General features: G+C 38.8%; 1 protein-coding gene across 1 annotated transcript in view; it reads right to left on the bottom strand.

Annotated features, from left to right (window-relative positions):
* Nucleotides 1-1,721: 1,721 nt before the first annotated feature.
* Nucleotides 1,722-18,216, bottom strand: part of lrrc7 (leucine rich repeat containing 7) — a 64,998-nt gene continuing 48,503 nt past the window's right edge. The window contains exons 27-33 of the mRNA XM_030049762.1: nt 16,581-16,748; nt 14,466-14,585; nt 14,155-14,374; nt 12,984-13,258; nt 12,279-12,371; nt 3,968-4,042; nt 1,722-1,832 (exon numbers count right to left, since the gene is read on the bottom strand). Of these exons, the coding sequence (XP_029905622.1) occupies nt 1,722-1,832; nt 3,968-4,042; nt 12,279-12,371; nt 12,984-13,258; nt 14,155-14,374; nt 14,466-14,585; nt 16,581-16,748 (1,062 nt within the window). The remainder of the gene's footprint in view (nt 1,833-3,967; nt 4,043-12,278; nt 12,372-12,983; nt 13,259-14,154; nt 14,375-14,465; nt 14,586-16,580; nt 16,749-18,216) is intronic.

Below are 18,216 nucleotides of genomic sequence, written 5' to 3'. Positions count from 1 at the left end.
TTGTATAAATACACCTAGAGAGGGTAGGGAGTTTATATGGCACCAAATATATATATATCATCAGTCTCACTGCAGCTCAGTGATATAATACAGTCTTCTAGAGAGTAAAACAGAAACCTCTAGAAGGTCCAGAGCCACTCGGAAACAACTGGCTGACAAATATCAAACAGTGATATGAGAGCATGCTGTGACCTTATTGCACAACTCAAACAGCTAGAAAAAGATGAGACATCATTGTGACACAGCTAGAAAACAGGACATCAAGACATGGCACCGAAATGGCACGAAAATGAGAATAATGTAAATAATTATACAGTTTGAGGATGTGAATAGTTCTGTATTATCTGGATTTGGAACTGAGTTAAGAAAATAGCTCGGGCTTTGCTGTGCACTGGTGTCGCAAAGGGGAGGCCGCTGCTGGAGAGGCTGTGTGTGTGTGTGTGTGTGTGTGTGTGAGAGAGAGTGGGCACTCCACAAATGTGAATATTTGAGTGTATGATGTGTATGTGTGCATTTTCTTGTATTTGTGTGAGGGTTCATGTGTGTAAACATTGGCATGACTTGCTCACTAGATGGCACTGAATGACAGATTGGGTTCTGCTGAAACACTCAATGGGCAGAACCTCAGAAATATTGCTTTAGCTCTTTCAAGTCAGCACAGCTGTGCAAGCAAACAGTTTTATCAAACATAACACAGGTAGCAGTGATGGACAATGGAAAATGTGCGTTATTTTTATAAAGGAAAAAGTTGGTGGTATACTCTCAAAAACAAAACAAAACAAAACAAAACAAAACAAAACAAAACAAACAAACAAACAAAAAAACAAAAAAATTGTCCCTGTATGATTGTAGAAGGAGAGAATTAAGAACATGTTTCATCAACAACAATAATAATAATAATCATAATCATAAACCATTAGAGCTGTCTGTTCAGGCCCTAAGGGGAGTGCAGCTCTAGAATGTTGTAGCTCTATATATGTACACAAGGCAGAGAGTCTTAAGATTTCAATTTCTATACACAAGAGGCAAATAACGCCTGCAGAACAGAATGAAACAGAACAAAACAGAAGAGAATGGAACAGAATGGAAGGGAACAGAGTAGAGAAGTGCAGAAAATTTTAGAAAAGAGCAGGACAAAAGCAGGAAAGCAGGAGAAGAGCAGGAGAAGGAGAAGAGAAGAGGAGAGAAGAGAAGAGAAGAGAAGAGAAGAGGAGAGAAGAGAAAAAAGCAGATCAATGAAGATCAAGTAAGCTGTGTGCTACACCATACAAACTGATAAAAGATAAAAGGCAGTGGAAAAAAGCAAAAAAAAAAAAAAAAAAAAAAACCTAACTAACTAACCAACAGAACTAACTAATCATCAGACCCACTAGTCAGATGACTAACCACAAAATCCAAACTGCAGCAGCCCTGTAGGAACTCGCAAAGCGAAGAGTCCTCCTGTTGTCCACCCATCCATCGATCAGGTCCCCGACCACTGGCAGACAGACAGACAGGCCAGTGTTTCCTATGGTACATTTGGCACTAGTATTTGCCTTTGGTCCAGCAATAGGCAAATAAAAGTCTGTGTGCTCCGCTAAAAGGTAAAAAGGCGGCTCGTTTTCAGTTCCTCAAGCCTCCAGTGGAGGGTAGGTGGTGGGGTGGCGTGGGATGGCGATGGGCAGAGAAGAGAAGCGTTGTTGTATTTCTATATATTTTTTTTAGTTTTTTATGAAACTATTTTAGCGCGTGCTGCTGTCTCTCAGAACCACTAAGTCCACTGTCCGCTGGAAACTCTTCAGCAGAGAGACGGCTGTCTCGTGCTCCATGTGTAAAAAACTATGTCCATTAGCCTGCAAGGCAAACACGCAGCACAGTCAACAGCATGTGTGTAGCACTGTGTGTATGTGTTGCTGTGGTTCCATGCATACATGTTTGCATTTTGTACCTGCATGTTATTAAAGGAACACTCCTGTACATACACACACATTCACAAAGACATGCGCACACATTCACATTGCTTAAAGGAATACTCCAAAGTTTTGGGCAAAATAACTTTTCTCCGATTTACCCAGACTGAGACAATTAGTTTGATGCCATTTTCACCTCTGTACATCCAGTGGTTTGGCTCCTATGTGTAGCATTTCATGTTATCTCCCATAGACTTGAACTCTATGGGAGTTGAAATAGTTGAAATACACCACTTGGGATTGAAAAAATGAGGGTTAGGGTAAGTGTTAGGGTTAGGGTTAACTTCTGAGCACACTTATCCTTCCATCTATTGCAGTGATCCACACACTGTTGAAGGAAGATCAAACAAAAATAAACTTATTTTTGTGTTTTGTTTTACTAAATTCCAACATGTGTATTTCAAATACACTTGATACATTGTGTACATAAGATGCCTTCGGAGTTGCTGTCAGGGTTTTCACTTTGATGGAGCTACACTAAATAATTCCCAAAGTCTTTATGCTAAGCTATGCTACCCATAGGAACTGAACCATTGGATGTACGGAGGTGAAAATGGCATCTAACATCTTGTTTCTGTCTGGATAAGTCAGAAAAAATGGTATTTTGCACAAAATGTTGGTGTAATCCTTTAAGCAATGTGAATGTGCGTGCATGTCTTTGTGTATGTGTGTGTATGCACGGTAAGTATGTATGTGTACATAAGCAAGAATGGTTCCAAGTATGTATGTGTATGTGTGCTTTCTAAGAGTAAGCAGTGCGTGTTGCCATGGTTCAGTGCATGCGTGTGCAGTGTATGTATGTCTCTGTGGTTTATGTGTTGTAAGGTAATGTGTGTGCAAGTAATGCAAGTGCAAGTAATTTATGTACTGCAGTGCGTGTATGTGTGTATTTTTGCTCTATGTGCATGTGTGTGCCTGCGTGTACTTATACAGGTATGACCGTGTATGTTTGATTCCAAGCCCATTTTTTGCATTCTAAAGTGAGTGTGTTTATTTACATGTGTGCATAAATGCATGCATTTGTGTGTTTGTGTGTTTGTGTGTGTGTGCGTGTGTGTGTGTGTGTGTTTGTGTGCATGTTCTCCAGCAGCATGCCATGTGTGTGAGGAGGGATGGCGGGTCATTGCCACCACTAGCTCAGTAACATCACTGTTGGGGGAAAGAGAGAGACAAAAGGAGGAGCTACACAGTCATGCTGTGGGAAGAGAAGGAGGGAGGAGAGAAACTGGTCTTTATCATCCAGCATCATCCAGCTAAACTGTACATCTGTGGAGAGAAGAAGGGGAAGAAGGAGGAGGGGGAGGAGGAAGAGGAGGTAAGAGAGAGGAGAAGAAAAGAAGAGGGGAAGAAAGAGATGGAAGGCACGACATCTGTCGAGAGATGAACAAGATGCCCTGTACAACTCCTGACTCGAGGCAAAGAGTTGACGTCTCTTTTTGATAGTCCAATTATCACTACTATTATCACTCTTTGTTTGGCTATATCCTAGCTACAATGCTTTATAATAACAGGTAAATATTAGTCAAAAAGGTGAAGCCCTTTGCATTTAACTGCATCAGTATTGTGTTTCTTGATTAATAGGCTGAATTTTGTGTGTATTCACCTTTTTCCACTATCTCTAGTTCAATCTTTACCATTTGAACTAAACTATCACAAAAAGCTAAACTAACTGTCAGTTGGGAAGGGAAGGTAGGAGCAAACTGGGAACAGCACAGAAACATAACCTCTGGCCTCCTGGCCATCACTAGCCTAACCAACGATAAAAGAAATGGAAAGCCATGCCAGATTTTGACCTACAGATACACACAGAGAGGCACATTCAAGTCTGAAACACTCCTGCAAAATGATCATAGCCACCAGGTAATCAATTATTTTGTGTTGTGTATGCTGTAGATCTGACAGCGAGAGTGTAGCTAACTTCTTGTTTTCTGCTGAACGCCCTGTCTCTCTGTGTAGGATGACAGGAAAAAGGGTTGGGTGGGGGGTGAGGGTATATGAGGTAAGTGAGTGGTTGTTACCTGCAGTATCTTGTCTCCGGGCTGCAGAGCGGAGGCAGCGGGCCCATCATGCTGTACCCTAGTAACAAAGATACCCTATAAGTCAAAATGATACACCGTTAGGACAACACAGGGACACGATGGTTTAGAATCTTTGCCTTTCTCATTCTCAGTCTCAAATCCCGCCCCGCCCCCACAAAAAACTCTGCACAGTTCTGCCAAGTCAGCAAAGTAGAGGATTTTGAAGTTCAGGTAATACATTGTGTTTGACTATGAATTTGGAATGGCATGCAAATGTACTGTTGATAATAAAATTTCTAAGAGTCTGTAATGATTGGACTTGAGTCACTTAAAATACTTTATATTGCTATTATCCAACTGCCAGAATTCTTGGGTATTACATTATTATATATCTATTGTATCGTACATATTTAAAGTAGTCATAATAGTCATATTTAAAGTAGTAGGTAAAAGATAAATCCCCAGAAAAAGACATAAATATCATGCAAGTAAAAATGATTTGCCATTTAATTTCAAAGATAGATACTGGGTGGGGAGGAGAGGTAAGGGTTGGAAAAATAGATTATAGAAATATAGAAAATACCCTACTGTGAGGATGGGTACTGACTAGAGGAGAGAAGTGGGTAGCAGCAGGGAGAGCAGAAGAAATTCCCACCCGCCGTATTTTCCCTTAATAACCCAAGGCAGAGATTGTAAAAACACCAACATCTTTTCACTGAGTGCTGAAAGATGTTTTTTGAACACAGAAAGTGTGGGACGATGCGGCTGTATCAACTGAACGTGGTTCAACAGGGTGTATACATGTTGAACACAGAATAGTGATAGCAGCTCAACAGATAAATATGTAGCATAAAGAAGTGATACCAGTTAACCAAGTACAATATGATGCTGCAGTGGTAGTGCTGTAGCAGCTGCATACTGCAGTAATATGGGTGAATGCAAGTACAAACACATATATCATATGTTAAACATGTAAGTGTGTTGGACGTATTAGTTCAGTAACTATATGTGACAACAGTCAGCATTTATACAGTGAGCTTCATAAGAGCGGACAGTAGAGCACTTCTGCAATCCTCCTATCTGTGAATTGAAATGACAAATGGATGCCATTTATGACAAATTGTGGCTACATATTACAAAGTCTTTTTTTAATCTGTCCAAATAGTTTAAGGACCTTGGAATGGAGTAAACATGTACAACGAGAGCTGTAGTTTTTCACCTGGTCCAATATCCTCAAAAATAGAACTGAAATGAAACAGCTAACAAAATATCACTGCCAAAATTCATATGAAGCTCACTGTACGATGTAGAAGCATTTGTTAGCAGTGCTTGTTAGTCAAACAATCCAACATTTACATAAAATAAAGCAATTGCACACAAAGCTGCAAAAATCTTCAATCTCTAAAATAAGTTTGCTTTTCAGACACTGAGAAAAAATGCTTGACTTTCCCATTGTATTTTTTTTTTTTTTATGTTGCACACAGCAATTATCAATTGTTGTTACAGGATTTCTAAGCAAAGGGTCGATGTAAACTGTCAATTATGGCAAAAAAGGCAATGCTGAAGATATGAGGTTTTTGCAGCTCACAGACAACATATACAATGTATGTTCTAGAAACAATATCAGCTGTGTTTCCTTCTTGACAGCAGTTCAAGGTGTCCAAAGACAGAGGCACTAGCCACAGCCTCTGCTATGGATCAAACATCACAGATTAAGACTCAAGATCTAACATCACCAGGAACAGAAAATTGAATTTTCAACATTTCATGACTCAGATCTAGCTGAAAATCAATTTTCTGCTTCTTAAAATCCCTTTCTCCTTTCTCAAAACAAAGCCTAAGAGGAAGGAAATATGTCAAACTCATGGAAGTATTCTAAGTCAGTGACTTGATAGCCTGTCTTTTTCATTAGGCTTTCTGTGTAAAAACCAGAGTCAGATGAAGTGTGAAACCTCCTTTCCACATGCCTGATATGTTTGGCTAGGTTGGACTGCATGTTGTAAGACCTAGGGACAGGGTTCCCGCAGATCTACAATCAACACAAAGCATTCTTTCTTGTGTACCAAGGCTTTCTCTGTTGGTTTGGATGAAAAGGGCTGAGTTTCAACAGTGCTGCTGTGAAAATGGTTCTTCTTCGCAGCTATACCACAGCTAGGCATTTAACTCAAAATAAGACGGAAGACTGAGTAACTTATATTTTAGTGAGCTAATATCTGCATTTGGGGGTTTTACAAATGATTTCCATATATTATTACTATTATAAGCAATAACTGAGTCCAGCTCATATAATGAAGCTTTCAACTTCTTTTGAGCAAGATATAGTTTTAAAATCAAAAGCACAGCTGTTTGGACAGTCCAGGAGGACTAGACTAGAACAAATTGTGATCAGCTTTGACACAACCTGACTGATGAAATGTAACTGACTATTTTTTAATTTAAAAAAAAAAAAAAAAAAAAAAAACTGAAAGGCCATTTTTATAAACTTCCATTTAACGGATAACTTGTTATTGCTCCCATTATGCTATAATAGTCGTATAAGTGATTAATTTGTTCTGAATCAAGCTTGCCCTCTAAGTTCTGGCAGTAGACTCTTCTTTAATACATTTTGACCACAGTTCATTAAAAAAGCCTTAAAATTTCATTGCGTGAGTAGTAAATCATGTGAGACTGTGGGCAATTTGATGAGATCTTGGTGGGAGAAAAACAAGAAACATTAACAAAACAACACCAAGATGATCAGACAGATGATCAGGCAAATAAATCCCTTGTTGCTCAACTGTTTGAAGTCAAAAGGTATATAAAAGATTGATTGTATGACAAATATTACAAATAGATAGATGATAAATTTTGAAATTTTGTATGTGTCAGTTGAACAACAAATGTACAAACTGAAATTTCCAGAAACCTTGTTGTATTGATCAAAGACAAAGGTTAGAAAATTCAGAAATGAAACTGGTAAGTTCTGTAGATCGATATATCAATACACATAGAACAGGCTAAGGAGAATTCCCCAAATTACAGATATTAAAGACATCAGCAGATTTAAATCTCCCATTATTATATTATTATCAGCTATTTCCAGCTGTATTTTTATCCTCACACTGCTCCTCATCCCCTCTCTCACATCCCCTTGCTCCCATTCTCACATTAAGTATGTGGTTCAATTCTTTCATGTTCCCTTCTTTCCTTCTTCATGTCTCTGTCTCTTCTTCTCGTTCCCATGTCTCCTTTCCTTCAGTATGATACAATATGAACAAACTGAAACAGAAATTACAGGGTGTTCTCTCCTTTGCTCACAAAGGTTTCAATGAAAATATCAACACTTGTTTAAGAGGCAGGGGTTGTTTGTTAGAATTATGATGGACAGATATAGCATTGCCATCAAATCAATATATCTGAATCCTTGGAGGAGATGACCATCAACAGTTCCCAGCTGTTTCGATTTCATATGGAGGTGTAACAACCAGGGTGTAAACAAGAAGCTGGCCAATAGAGGAAGCTATAATCCTGTGGATCGGTCTTTTATGTAGTCGGCTCTAGGGATCAAAACCATAGATGTATAATTTATCACTCAAGCTGTTTTGACAGACAGCCCTTTTAACTATTCCAATTGCAGCTCAATCAAATTAACCCTCGAGCTTCCCTCTATTTAGATTTGAAGGCATGCAAAAACAACTTTATCTGCATCACTACACCTAGCACATTTATTCAGAATGAAGCTGTCTTACATGCAGGTGTAGATTGCTGTACTGATTGATGCATTGTTAGGTAAACTACCTACTTATATCTCAAGCCTTTTATCATTTCATACAAACAACTATAATACTATATCCACCAATCGGATTCTTTTTAAATCCCCAGGGTGCACTCAGAGTTTGGTAAAATGGCAGTCTCCTTTTATGTACCCTGGACATGGAATGAGCTGCAAAATATCATTACCTCAGGAACACTCCCTTCTTCAAATATTTTTGAAGGTCTTTTACAAACAGCCGTGATTTTGCCGTGTTACATATTTTCCTTGACTTGAGGTGGACTGTATTTGGATATAATCTACATGCCTTCCTTCTTGAACTCATTCCCTTGTGTTGCTTCCATGTATTGTATGTGTTTTATCATGTGAAATGTTTTTCTTTCTTTTTTTGTGAAAGTAATGTGCTGTGTCTTGACCAAGACTCCCTGTAGGAAGATATCGAGTAAATCAGTGGGACCTCCCTTGCTAAATAAAAAGTAAATAAAAAAAAAAAAAAAAAATAGATAATGTATAAAGGTTGGATAAATCAAACTGATATATCACCAGCAGATTGAAGAGACAATGGAGAGCAATCAAAGGGATCTGTGTTTGCTTGGTGCGTTTACACTATTACAGCTGACAAATCAACTGTTAATAGAAGTTAACAGACAAATCTGGTGGTTTTGCACGTTTAAAGTCCACAATAAATGCGCACTTTTTAGGTATCTGAATATACTTTTTTACACTGCAGACTATCATTGTTTTCCATTCATGTCAGTGCAATTTGAAAGTCAACTTGCAGAGATCTGAAACTTGTTTGAGATAGGTAATAAATCAGAGTAATCATCATGGGCTTGTTTCTGTCAAGTTAATTTAGTGTGGTGTGGTAATTCAGTTGAATATGCACACTGATTTAAAAAATCTACATCTCCTCTGGTGTGTTCACACGCTGGTGTGAAGCTCCAACATGTGGGATTTCAAAGAGAATCACCAAACAGTATGGCACTGATGCACTGATTGGTCAGTAAACCAAACTCAGAAGACAAACAATAGCCACAACGCCACTGAGAATATGATGTGGATTTGTCTTCTTCTTGCTTCAGTCTTGCTAATTGTTTTTTCGACTGATAGAAAATGGATGCACCGATTCTCTCTGTTGCATTAAGAGACCCACAAAAACATAATGTACTCAATGAATGTCTTTGCCAGGGAATAGTCCTTGAAGAAAGAATTGTTTTACAAACTAACTTTAACAGTCTCTGACTTGTAAAACTAGGCACACATACCAGACAGATATTAACAAAAACTTCAAGGTAGATTTATCAACTGAAGATCTGAATGGAAAAAAACAAAACAAAAATAAAAAAAATAAAAAGAAGGTTGTCCAGTAACTATCCAGAAGAGGAAACATTAAATGTTTTAACAAGCTGCCTGGCATGCATGAAATAAAGTTCACAAGGAAGCAAGTGGGACGTGCAAAAGATATATACTAGGCAAAAAAAAGTTCTGCACCGCTTTTTCAATCTATAATTTCTCCCCTTTATTTATACCCAACAGTGTTGTATCTTATACCGTTGTAAAGCCTTTTGTCCAGCCATTTGTCCTCTTTCCAATGAGATACAACTTGTAAGGATCCTGCATTCCTGGAATGAGTGACACCGGTAATTGTGTGGGAAGCGACCAATTTTTTTTTTTGACAAAATCCCCTGCAATATTTTTTCAGTTGATCATTTTTCCCATTTAGCAATATCGATTGGTGTTGTCTTTTATACCGTTAGAAAGCCTGATTAGTCCCCTTTTCATTGAGAAATAAGTTGTAAGGATTGTAAGGATCAACTGAAAACACACTGAATGGGATTTTGCTCCCCTCAAAAAGGGGGGGAGGGGACACGTTTAGCCATGTTGGTCATAACAATCGATTGACAACACTATTGGGTATAAATAAAGGGGAGAAATTATAGACTGAAAAAGCGGTGCAGAACTTTTTTTGCCTAGTATAGAAAGGAAATAAGTCAAGGGAACATATAACATGAGAGAAACAGCATTAGCTGTCATTAAAAGAATGCAGAGTAGCATCTGAGATAGGACCACCACACCACAGAGAGTGACTTCACTGTTTATGTTACATGTGACTTTGAATTGTGCTGCTCTTTTCCTGGCCAGGTTATACACTTGTAAAATGGACTTTGAATCGGTGCAGTCTGCCTGCATCAATAAAGGCTCAACGAATGCAGTAACAGAGTGACCCTGTGTAATCACCATAGCCTTGTAGTGATCAAGTGAGAGCCAGACACACCAGTGTCTGCAACACAGTAAAACTACATCACAATACATCTGGGAGCCTTAAATCCATACATTTAGTTACATTTTTTTTTAGTTTGCATAACTGTCCATGAACAGTGACCTCCAATGTTAGCTTACCTAGACTGACACTGATATGGAAAAACGGTTGGGAATACTTCACATCAGAAAAGAGGTAGGTAACCAACGATATATTTGTCAGAACTGCTGGTAAAATTGCTCATCTGCATTGAGTTGATTTTCTGTCACAACATGGCATCAACAATGAGCAAAATGCAGCAGGTGGAAGCTTCAAAAACAAGAGTACAGGTATCGCTGGATAATGTAGTTTGCCATCAACAGAAAAATGAGACTCTGAATTCAGCCAATTGGTGGAGTGGCTCGTTTCCATTTTTTCAAGTCACAAATTTCACATATATACAGTATCTCTATTCAACTTAGATGACAAGTTTGTCGTATTGGAACATAGGCCCTATTTCCAGATTATGTGGCATCATCCTCATCCTGATGCTTCAGGATGATGAGGCTTCAATATTGAGCTGATATCAGTGCACTGCAGGATCCTGCTCAGCTACAACAGTGGTCAATGGGGCTTTGAAAAACTAAGATAATGTCTAAAATGGGAAGCTTGGTGTATACTTTCATAATGTTCTTCAAAAATGGGTTCGCAAACCGATCATTAAGTCAACAGAACTGCTCCGTTTCGAACAGAACTACTTTATTTCACAAGCCAAGCACTACTTTTTAAACTGTAAACCTCCGCATAGTAGCTAGATGTCTGCCCAGCCAGCACAGTCGTACGTGGAACTAGTTAAAAGAAGTCCCAAAAGAACACAACTGTCTCAGCCCAGATTACTGACCAAATGTTTGCATACCTTTTCCAAGACAACATTCTGAGATCGGCTGGAGTATACACTTATCTTCCCACTTTGGAAAAGCAACATTATCTTAGTTTTTCAAATCCATTTTTTCAAAGCCTGCAGTACATCTATACCAGGGTCAAAACTGAAGCCTCCGGTGAAATGACAGTCTCTGGGGATGATGCCATATAATCTGTTTACAGGGCCTAGATTCCAAAATAGCACACTTGTCCTTTAAGTTGAGAGTCACTGACTGAGAAAAATTTGTATGATCAGTGTCACTTGAAATGTCTACACGAATTCCACGTTTTCAGAAGATGATGATACTTCTATGTTCTTGTGGTGTTTTAACTTCAAGGTGAGCTGGTTAGTTGGTTATTTAAAATTTGATTAATAGTCAGTAAAATCTGCCATAATTCCAATCCCAAGACCAAAGTTTTGAACATCTAAAATCAGCCACTGCGTCCCAGAACCAACCAGCTATCCTAAAATAGCTGCAAGAGCTCTGTTAGCAGCCTAGCTCCTTTGGACCGACGTTAGCAGACTGTTTCTAGGACAGATTGCCATGTGCAGGAGGCCTGAGGGAACTGCGACCCCAACGGGCTCTCAGAACACGCACACTGAGAGAATCAGTCAGATTCAGAGTTAGAAATGATAAAAGGGCTTGGCAAGTCTTACAAAAAGACATGATGTTTGCACGTGGGCATCTAAATCTAAAATATTGAAATATTTGGGGCAATCAAGGTTAGTTTAATCATTCCAAGGGACTGCAGCACTTCAAATAAGTTAGAAAAACAAAACAGAATAAAACAAAATAAACTCACACACACACACACACACACACACACACACACACACACACACACACACACACATATCTATATCTATATCAATCTATCTATCTATCTATCTAGATAGATAGATAGATAGATAAATAGTCTATGTTTGTATAGATAGATAGATAGAAGACAGACAGATCGATATAGATATAGATAGATAGATATAGATATAAATAAAGACATTTAAGTCAAAGTTATCAAATATGAAAATGGCTTATTTTATAATTTATACCAATAACAGAAGTTTGTCAAACTAAGGTACTGGGTTTTGCTTCCCTGCCTAATTAGAAGCCAACAGGTTAACATCCCCAGGTATACCCATCACCAAGAACTTTGGGGAAGCACTTTAGTGCACCTCAGGCTTTCTGTTTCTCTAAAATACTTCAAACCTCAACTGAACTCCTATTTTTCACTGCTCAGTCGTGCAACATCCTCTATTAGAGACTCGAAGTTAACCAAGTCGACTCTTGCCACACAGACAGACAGACTAAATACTAAGGTATTAAGCAGAAGTTTCCATGGCAACTCTCAGGTAAAGCCAGGGAGGCCGTGACTGACGGGCAGGCCAGGTCAAGTCGTACCATGTCGGAGGGCTTGAAGGGGTTCCCCTGGCCACTGATGCCACCAGAGATACTGAAACCAAGACCAGGATTCTTCTCTATCCTCACACACAGCTAGAGAGAGAGAGTGAGACAGAGAGGGCGAGTGAGAGAGAGAGAGGGAGAGAGAGAGAGAGAGAGAGAGAGAGAGAGAGAGAGAGAGAGAAAGGAAGGAAGAAAGAAAGAAAAACAAGAACAAAGAAAGATACATACATACAAACAAAGACAGAAGAAACTATGAAATCCATAGTTTACTTGTCACAGCCACTTCTGATTTGACCATGGCTAATGCTAAGTGGTGAGTAGCTATTTGTTGCATGTGAATATTAACATTACTTTTTTTGCTAAATTAATTCTGTTATCAGCTAAAAGTCATACACACAAAAGAAAAACATTTGATTATGCCAGTTAATTTTACTGACTATTCTCATGCTACAACTGAAAGAGCTCAAATTAAACAAGCTAGGATTAAAGACAAGATATTTTAAAGTGGCAAAATAAGCCAGAACTGGAAAAAAAATCTTTTTCACCTTTACTTATCACACTACTGAATGGACCTACACTCACACCACAATTTTCTTTTTCAGATATTTTGTTTTTTCTTTTCTAGTTAAATACTTAGCAATTTGGACATTCACTGTGATAAAGTAAAGAAAAGCCTCTACAGATAGAAAGGCAGACAGATACCTGTTCCTGGAAACCATCCATGCTCTTCTGGCCTTTAGTCTGCAGGAGGCAGCGAGCACTCTGGGGCCGTGGGTTGGTGTGGGTTGCCATGCTGACCTGGTTGCTATGGACCATGCCCTGGTTGCCGTGGTACTGGGGATTGGTGGCTGGCAGGGACGGCTGATGGGAGGAGTGGGAGGTGTGGGGGTTGTACTGTGGCTGTGTCCCAGAGGGAGAGAGGGACATGGACAGGCCGGCACTGGGGTAAGGCTGGCTGGGGGCAGGCAGGGCCAGGGCTGGACACAGAAACAAATACATGCAACACTCTCTCTTAAAAAATACTACATATTATACATAGCATACACCTCCTCCATTTGGCAAGTCAGGCACATGGATATTTAAAAAGACTAGTTTGTAAAATACAATTATTACTTTATTGCATATTTCTACTTCAATATTAACTAGAAGACTGTAGAGTGAAGATCTTTACCAGGTGTATCTCTGGTGCTCAGCTCTTTTTTCGACTAATGGGAGGAGGGAAAATACATATGCACTGACTGCGTATGTCCCCTTCTGTGATGCTTGGTTTTCAAAGGTTTTAAATCACAGCAACCAAAAGAGGTCCTTTATCATGCGACCGTAACTGTGCACAAAAAATATTAGACTGATGGCCCAGTAGTATGTGAGATTAGCCGCAGACAGATACACACAGATGGATACAAACATAGACAGCCACACGACACATGACTCATATCCCCTCCAGGCTACTGACTGGCGGAGACAATAACACCAATGCAAATATGCGCTCTTTTTCATTCAGATAGTATAGCTGCTTTTGGAATTACTACACAACCCTTTCAAACCCAAGTGGTACGTTCCAGTCTGTGCTGTAAACAGACTACACTGATAGAAGAAAACAAGCTGTATATGATGTGATTACAGACTGATGGTGGCATTGACAGCATCACCAGTTACCTCTGGAAATATTACAGACAAAAAACAAAAAAACAAAAACAAAAAAACAAAACAAAAAACACTCAAAGTCTGCTAGGTAGACCTTACTTCACAAGACCTTTATGGTAGGCCTTTTCACATAGTGCTGCTAGCTCTTCAAATGAGGCTTAATAAAATGGACAAAAGCAACAAAAACATACTACTACTGCTGCTATTAATAATAGTATAAATGATTCACACATACCTTGTGGCAGGGTGCCTTGGTATTGCCCTGCTCCCCCAGAGGGAGAAATTGACATGGCCATGCCTGACTGGTATTGCCCTCCCTTATTCATCATCGCACCTTCATAGCCTTGCTGTCCAACCACACGATGAGGAGGCGTGGCCGAGGAAGAGGAAGAGGAGGTGACTATCATGGTGTTATGTGATTGGTGGGAGGGGTTGTGGGGGTGTCCACTCTGTAGAAAGAGGAGTTAGAGAAGAGTTAGAGAAATGACTTCCTCATAAATTCTAACAGATCAGACAATAACACCTGGGACTTTTACCAACCTTTTTGATGATGTTGTCAGGTGGGACGTCCCTCCTGCCAAGCGAGTAGGGAGCCCACTGGCTGCTTACTGACACCCCCTCCTGGTCATTATCCAGCATGGTACCCTGCTGAGAGGGGGTCTGAGAGAGAGAGAGAAGGAGACACACAGAGGGACCATTACACTAGAATGATGATTTATCACTTACTATAAAAAAACACTTTATGTATCAGCCTTTGACCTGATTATATTCCTTGTCATGACTATTGTTGAAGAATATGTTTTATGGGGCTGAAATGGTATGCAAATTTCTCCTCATCAATTTAACAAAGTAATGCTGTCTGCAGTGTGACAGTTGACATGGCATGAAGGTGATGCCATTTAAATGTCTGCTGAAACTGCTGAGACTATAGCAACAGCTTCTTCTCATTTGCAAAGGTTTCCAGTGCATGCAACTTGAGCCTCTACCTTTACAGACAACAGCTTTTTATTTTGTTTATGTTGTAGATGGAATATCACAGAGATATTGTATGCACAAACAAACTAATAGTTAAATATGATCATTTTTAAATACATGGTTACAATCAGTGCAATTTAAAGTGATGCTTACCTGCTTAAAAACGATAAAATACACAGAAAAAAAGCAAGCTTATATATGAGTAATGGTGACAACTTAATAAATGCTGTGCTAAGCTTCATAGCTGCTATCTTTTCTGCAGCTCTAACATAATGATAATATCATATAATATGATATTATGATATTCATAATATACACTCAGTGGCCACTTTACTATGACCACCTGTACAATCTAATACAGATCAATACAAATGTGCCGCCATAAAGTTTACCATGATGCCTGTAATGCTCAGGTTTTCATTTTGTCACAGTAATAGAGGGGTTCATTCAATTCTATGTTTGGCACTGAGCTCATAGTTAGTGGTGCTGTTGTACTGGACTGCATTTTATTGAGAGGTGTTTCTAATATTCTGTCCCCCTTGTGTATATAAATAGGGAGGACAAAAAATTAGAAACACCTCTCAATATGATGTAGTCCACTGCAAGACCTCAATAATAAACATATAATTAAATTTACACGTTCGACAATGTCAACAAAAACTGAACATTATAAACTTTCTTAAAAGGTAGAAGTTATGTCAGAGCTGTTGCACTGAACTGCATTAGATTATACAGGTGGACCTATAAAGTGGCCACTGAGTGAATGATAATCAGAATAAATTCAATATGCTTGATATATAATATATATGCCACAAAGCTCCACGTGCTAGACAACATAGAGTTAGACAGACAGAGCACCAAGCTGTACTTAAGGAGACAGCTCTGATGAGCTGGTTCAGTCAGTCTGTCTTAGTACAATCACCTTGGGAGATTTCACAAAGGGGTGAAGGTCAGGCTTTAGCTCCCTTGTCCCCTGTTCAATCCTGACTTTCCAGAATTCATGCACAGGTTGTGTTTACACAGTTAAATGTGACTTTGAATCCTGCTAGAATCTATCTTTCTATTTCTAGAACAGAAAGATAGAATGTTGATATTTCATCATCAGACCAATTATAAGGCCTGCCACTGCAAGTTCATTTATACTGACAGCTTTGGGTTGTGTCCACACATAATTTTTTTTCTCAGTTGCCAGTTTCCTATGGGAAATGACTGTTAAATGCTTAGAAAGTGGTCATTCTAAAAACAAATACAAACAACAACAAAAAAAAAAGCCAAAAAGCACAACTCACAAGCATTTTTGTCAGATGAAACACAACAACTTTTCAGAAAAAATGGCCAGTGACGTCAGCTGCCTTTTTTTTTTTTTTTTTTTTTTTGTTATATCAGCCAACCAGTCACAAAGAGCTTTATTTATAAATCTACACATTTATCTGTCTATTTGTATAGCACCCCAAGAAATGCTACTGGCGAAAAGATGGTGACAGTTAAGGAGAACAACCCTGTAACCCTGTGTAACCACAACCTTAGACTGTAGTTGATAAGGCGATAACAACTGGCAACTACTGATCAACAGGCAGGTTATACTTTTGCTGAAGGTAGTGCTAAGCCTAGAGCTAATCACATTTCCATAAAGTAATGACAGTCGTGCCAGGGGATCCATGTTAATAGTGGGATACTCACGGCATTAGCAGACGGAGGTGGAGGTAGTGGCAGCCAGTGGCCAGCAGGGGGCTCATGCTTAGTGTTATTGTAAAGGTTAAAGTTCAAAGTGCTGCTGCGCCCCTGGCCGTGACCCCCGCCCTGACAGAGCATGCCCAGCGTGAGCGTGTTGTGCTTTAGGACACCACTCTGATTGGAGGAGACAATATCACATGACATGGGTGAATGTGGGAGGGGCGGAGCCAACACAGCGGGCTGTAGCATGGCGACAACACACTGTGAGCTCCACAAACAAACAAACAAACAGCAATAACACCAATAATAATAACAACAACAATAACAACAACAACAACAACAGTGCAGAGTTGCTGAAAGCACAAAGAAATGTTAGCTAGTGATCGATCAGTACACACAGAGAACATTGTGTCATACAGGCAACAACTGGTGGATAAATTCATTCCTACATTAGTCAACACATTAGTATTGTGTTAGTTTTCATCGTAGTTGGCTAGTAACATGTATGATTACTGAAACAAACAGTAAACCCAATCTGTGTTTTTGTTAATATTTGAATGATTAAACCTCTACATACAGATGGATGATGTTCTTAATGGAGGACTTATTTGAAGACTGACCAACAGTGCAAAGCATCCAAATATCAACACCTATTCTTGTCATATTAGACAGGCTGGATGCATGTTGCACCATGGGACACACTTGGAGGACAACTTAACATTTGCACAGATCTTAACAGAGAAAATCCTCCACAAAACAAAATCTATATGTCTTCTACAAAAAATATCATTTCTTATGATCATGGACAACTAATCAACATTTATGAATATGAGCAGCAAATTCCATCCTGTGGCTAGAAACCTGAGAGCTATATGTGAATTCTCATGATTCAGCTTTTCTTCTTCTTTACTTTAAAGTGAGTGTGGAGGGGCCACAAGGTGGGAAAAAAGTAGAGGATTTGTAATAGATGCCATGCCTTTGTTGTTTGTGTGACAGACTTTATTTTAAATGTTTGTATGACTTCACAAACGCATATCTGTTTTCACAATACCAGTGTAAATGCTATTTTATTACTTTTTATTTAGTGATATTTAAATATTTAGTGTTATTAAATATTGCACATTGCAGCAGTTTTTTTATTTGCAATGCATATCTAATGTGAATCAGTGTTTTGAATCATGTTCAACGTTTGTTCATAATACAAGGAGTAGAAGCTAATACCATTGTAATACTATCTATAAAGTGTGATTGATACTGGAGTATCAAATGCCATCAGAATTATACCAAATATTGTTGTATAATATTTTAGCCATATTTCCCATTCCAATGACTTGGAGCAATATCCTAAAAAGAGGACGGGGCATTTCTGTGTAGAGGGCTCCTCTGCCTCCATCGCCAAAGCCAATATAGGAAGACTTCTCTTTAGTCATGGCCAGAGAAAAAAACATAAAAACCCAAATCAGTGGTACATCCTACCAGTGGTAGAAAGAGTAATACAAATTGCTGCTCTAATTTTGTTGCTTTACTGATATCTTAAAAGAAGTAGAAGTACTACTCTAAAATGTACTTAATTAAAAGTAAGAACGTTGGTCATTTGAGATATATTTAGAATAAAAGTTATTGAGTTTGTTTTAAGAAACAA

The sequence above is a fragment of the Myripristis murdjan genome, chromosome 4 (genome assembly GCF_902150065.1).
Source record: "Myripristis murdjan chromosome 4, fMyrMur1.1, whole genome shotgun sequence".
NCBI classification, from domain to species: Eukaryota; Metazoa; Chordata; class Actinopteri; order Holocentriformes; family Holocentridae; genus Myripristis; species Myripristis murdjan.
The sequence above is the reverse complement of the archived record's forward strand: the minus strand, read 5'-3'. Positions and strand labels throughout refer to the sequence as shown.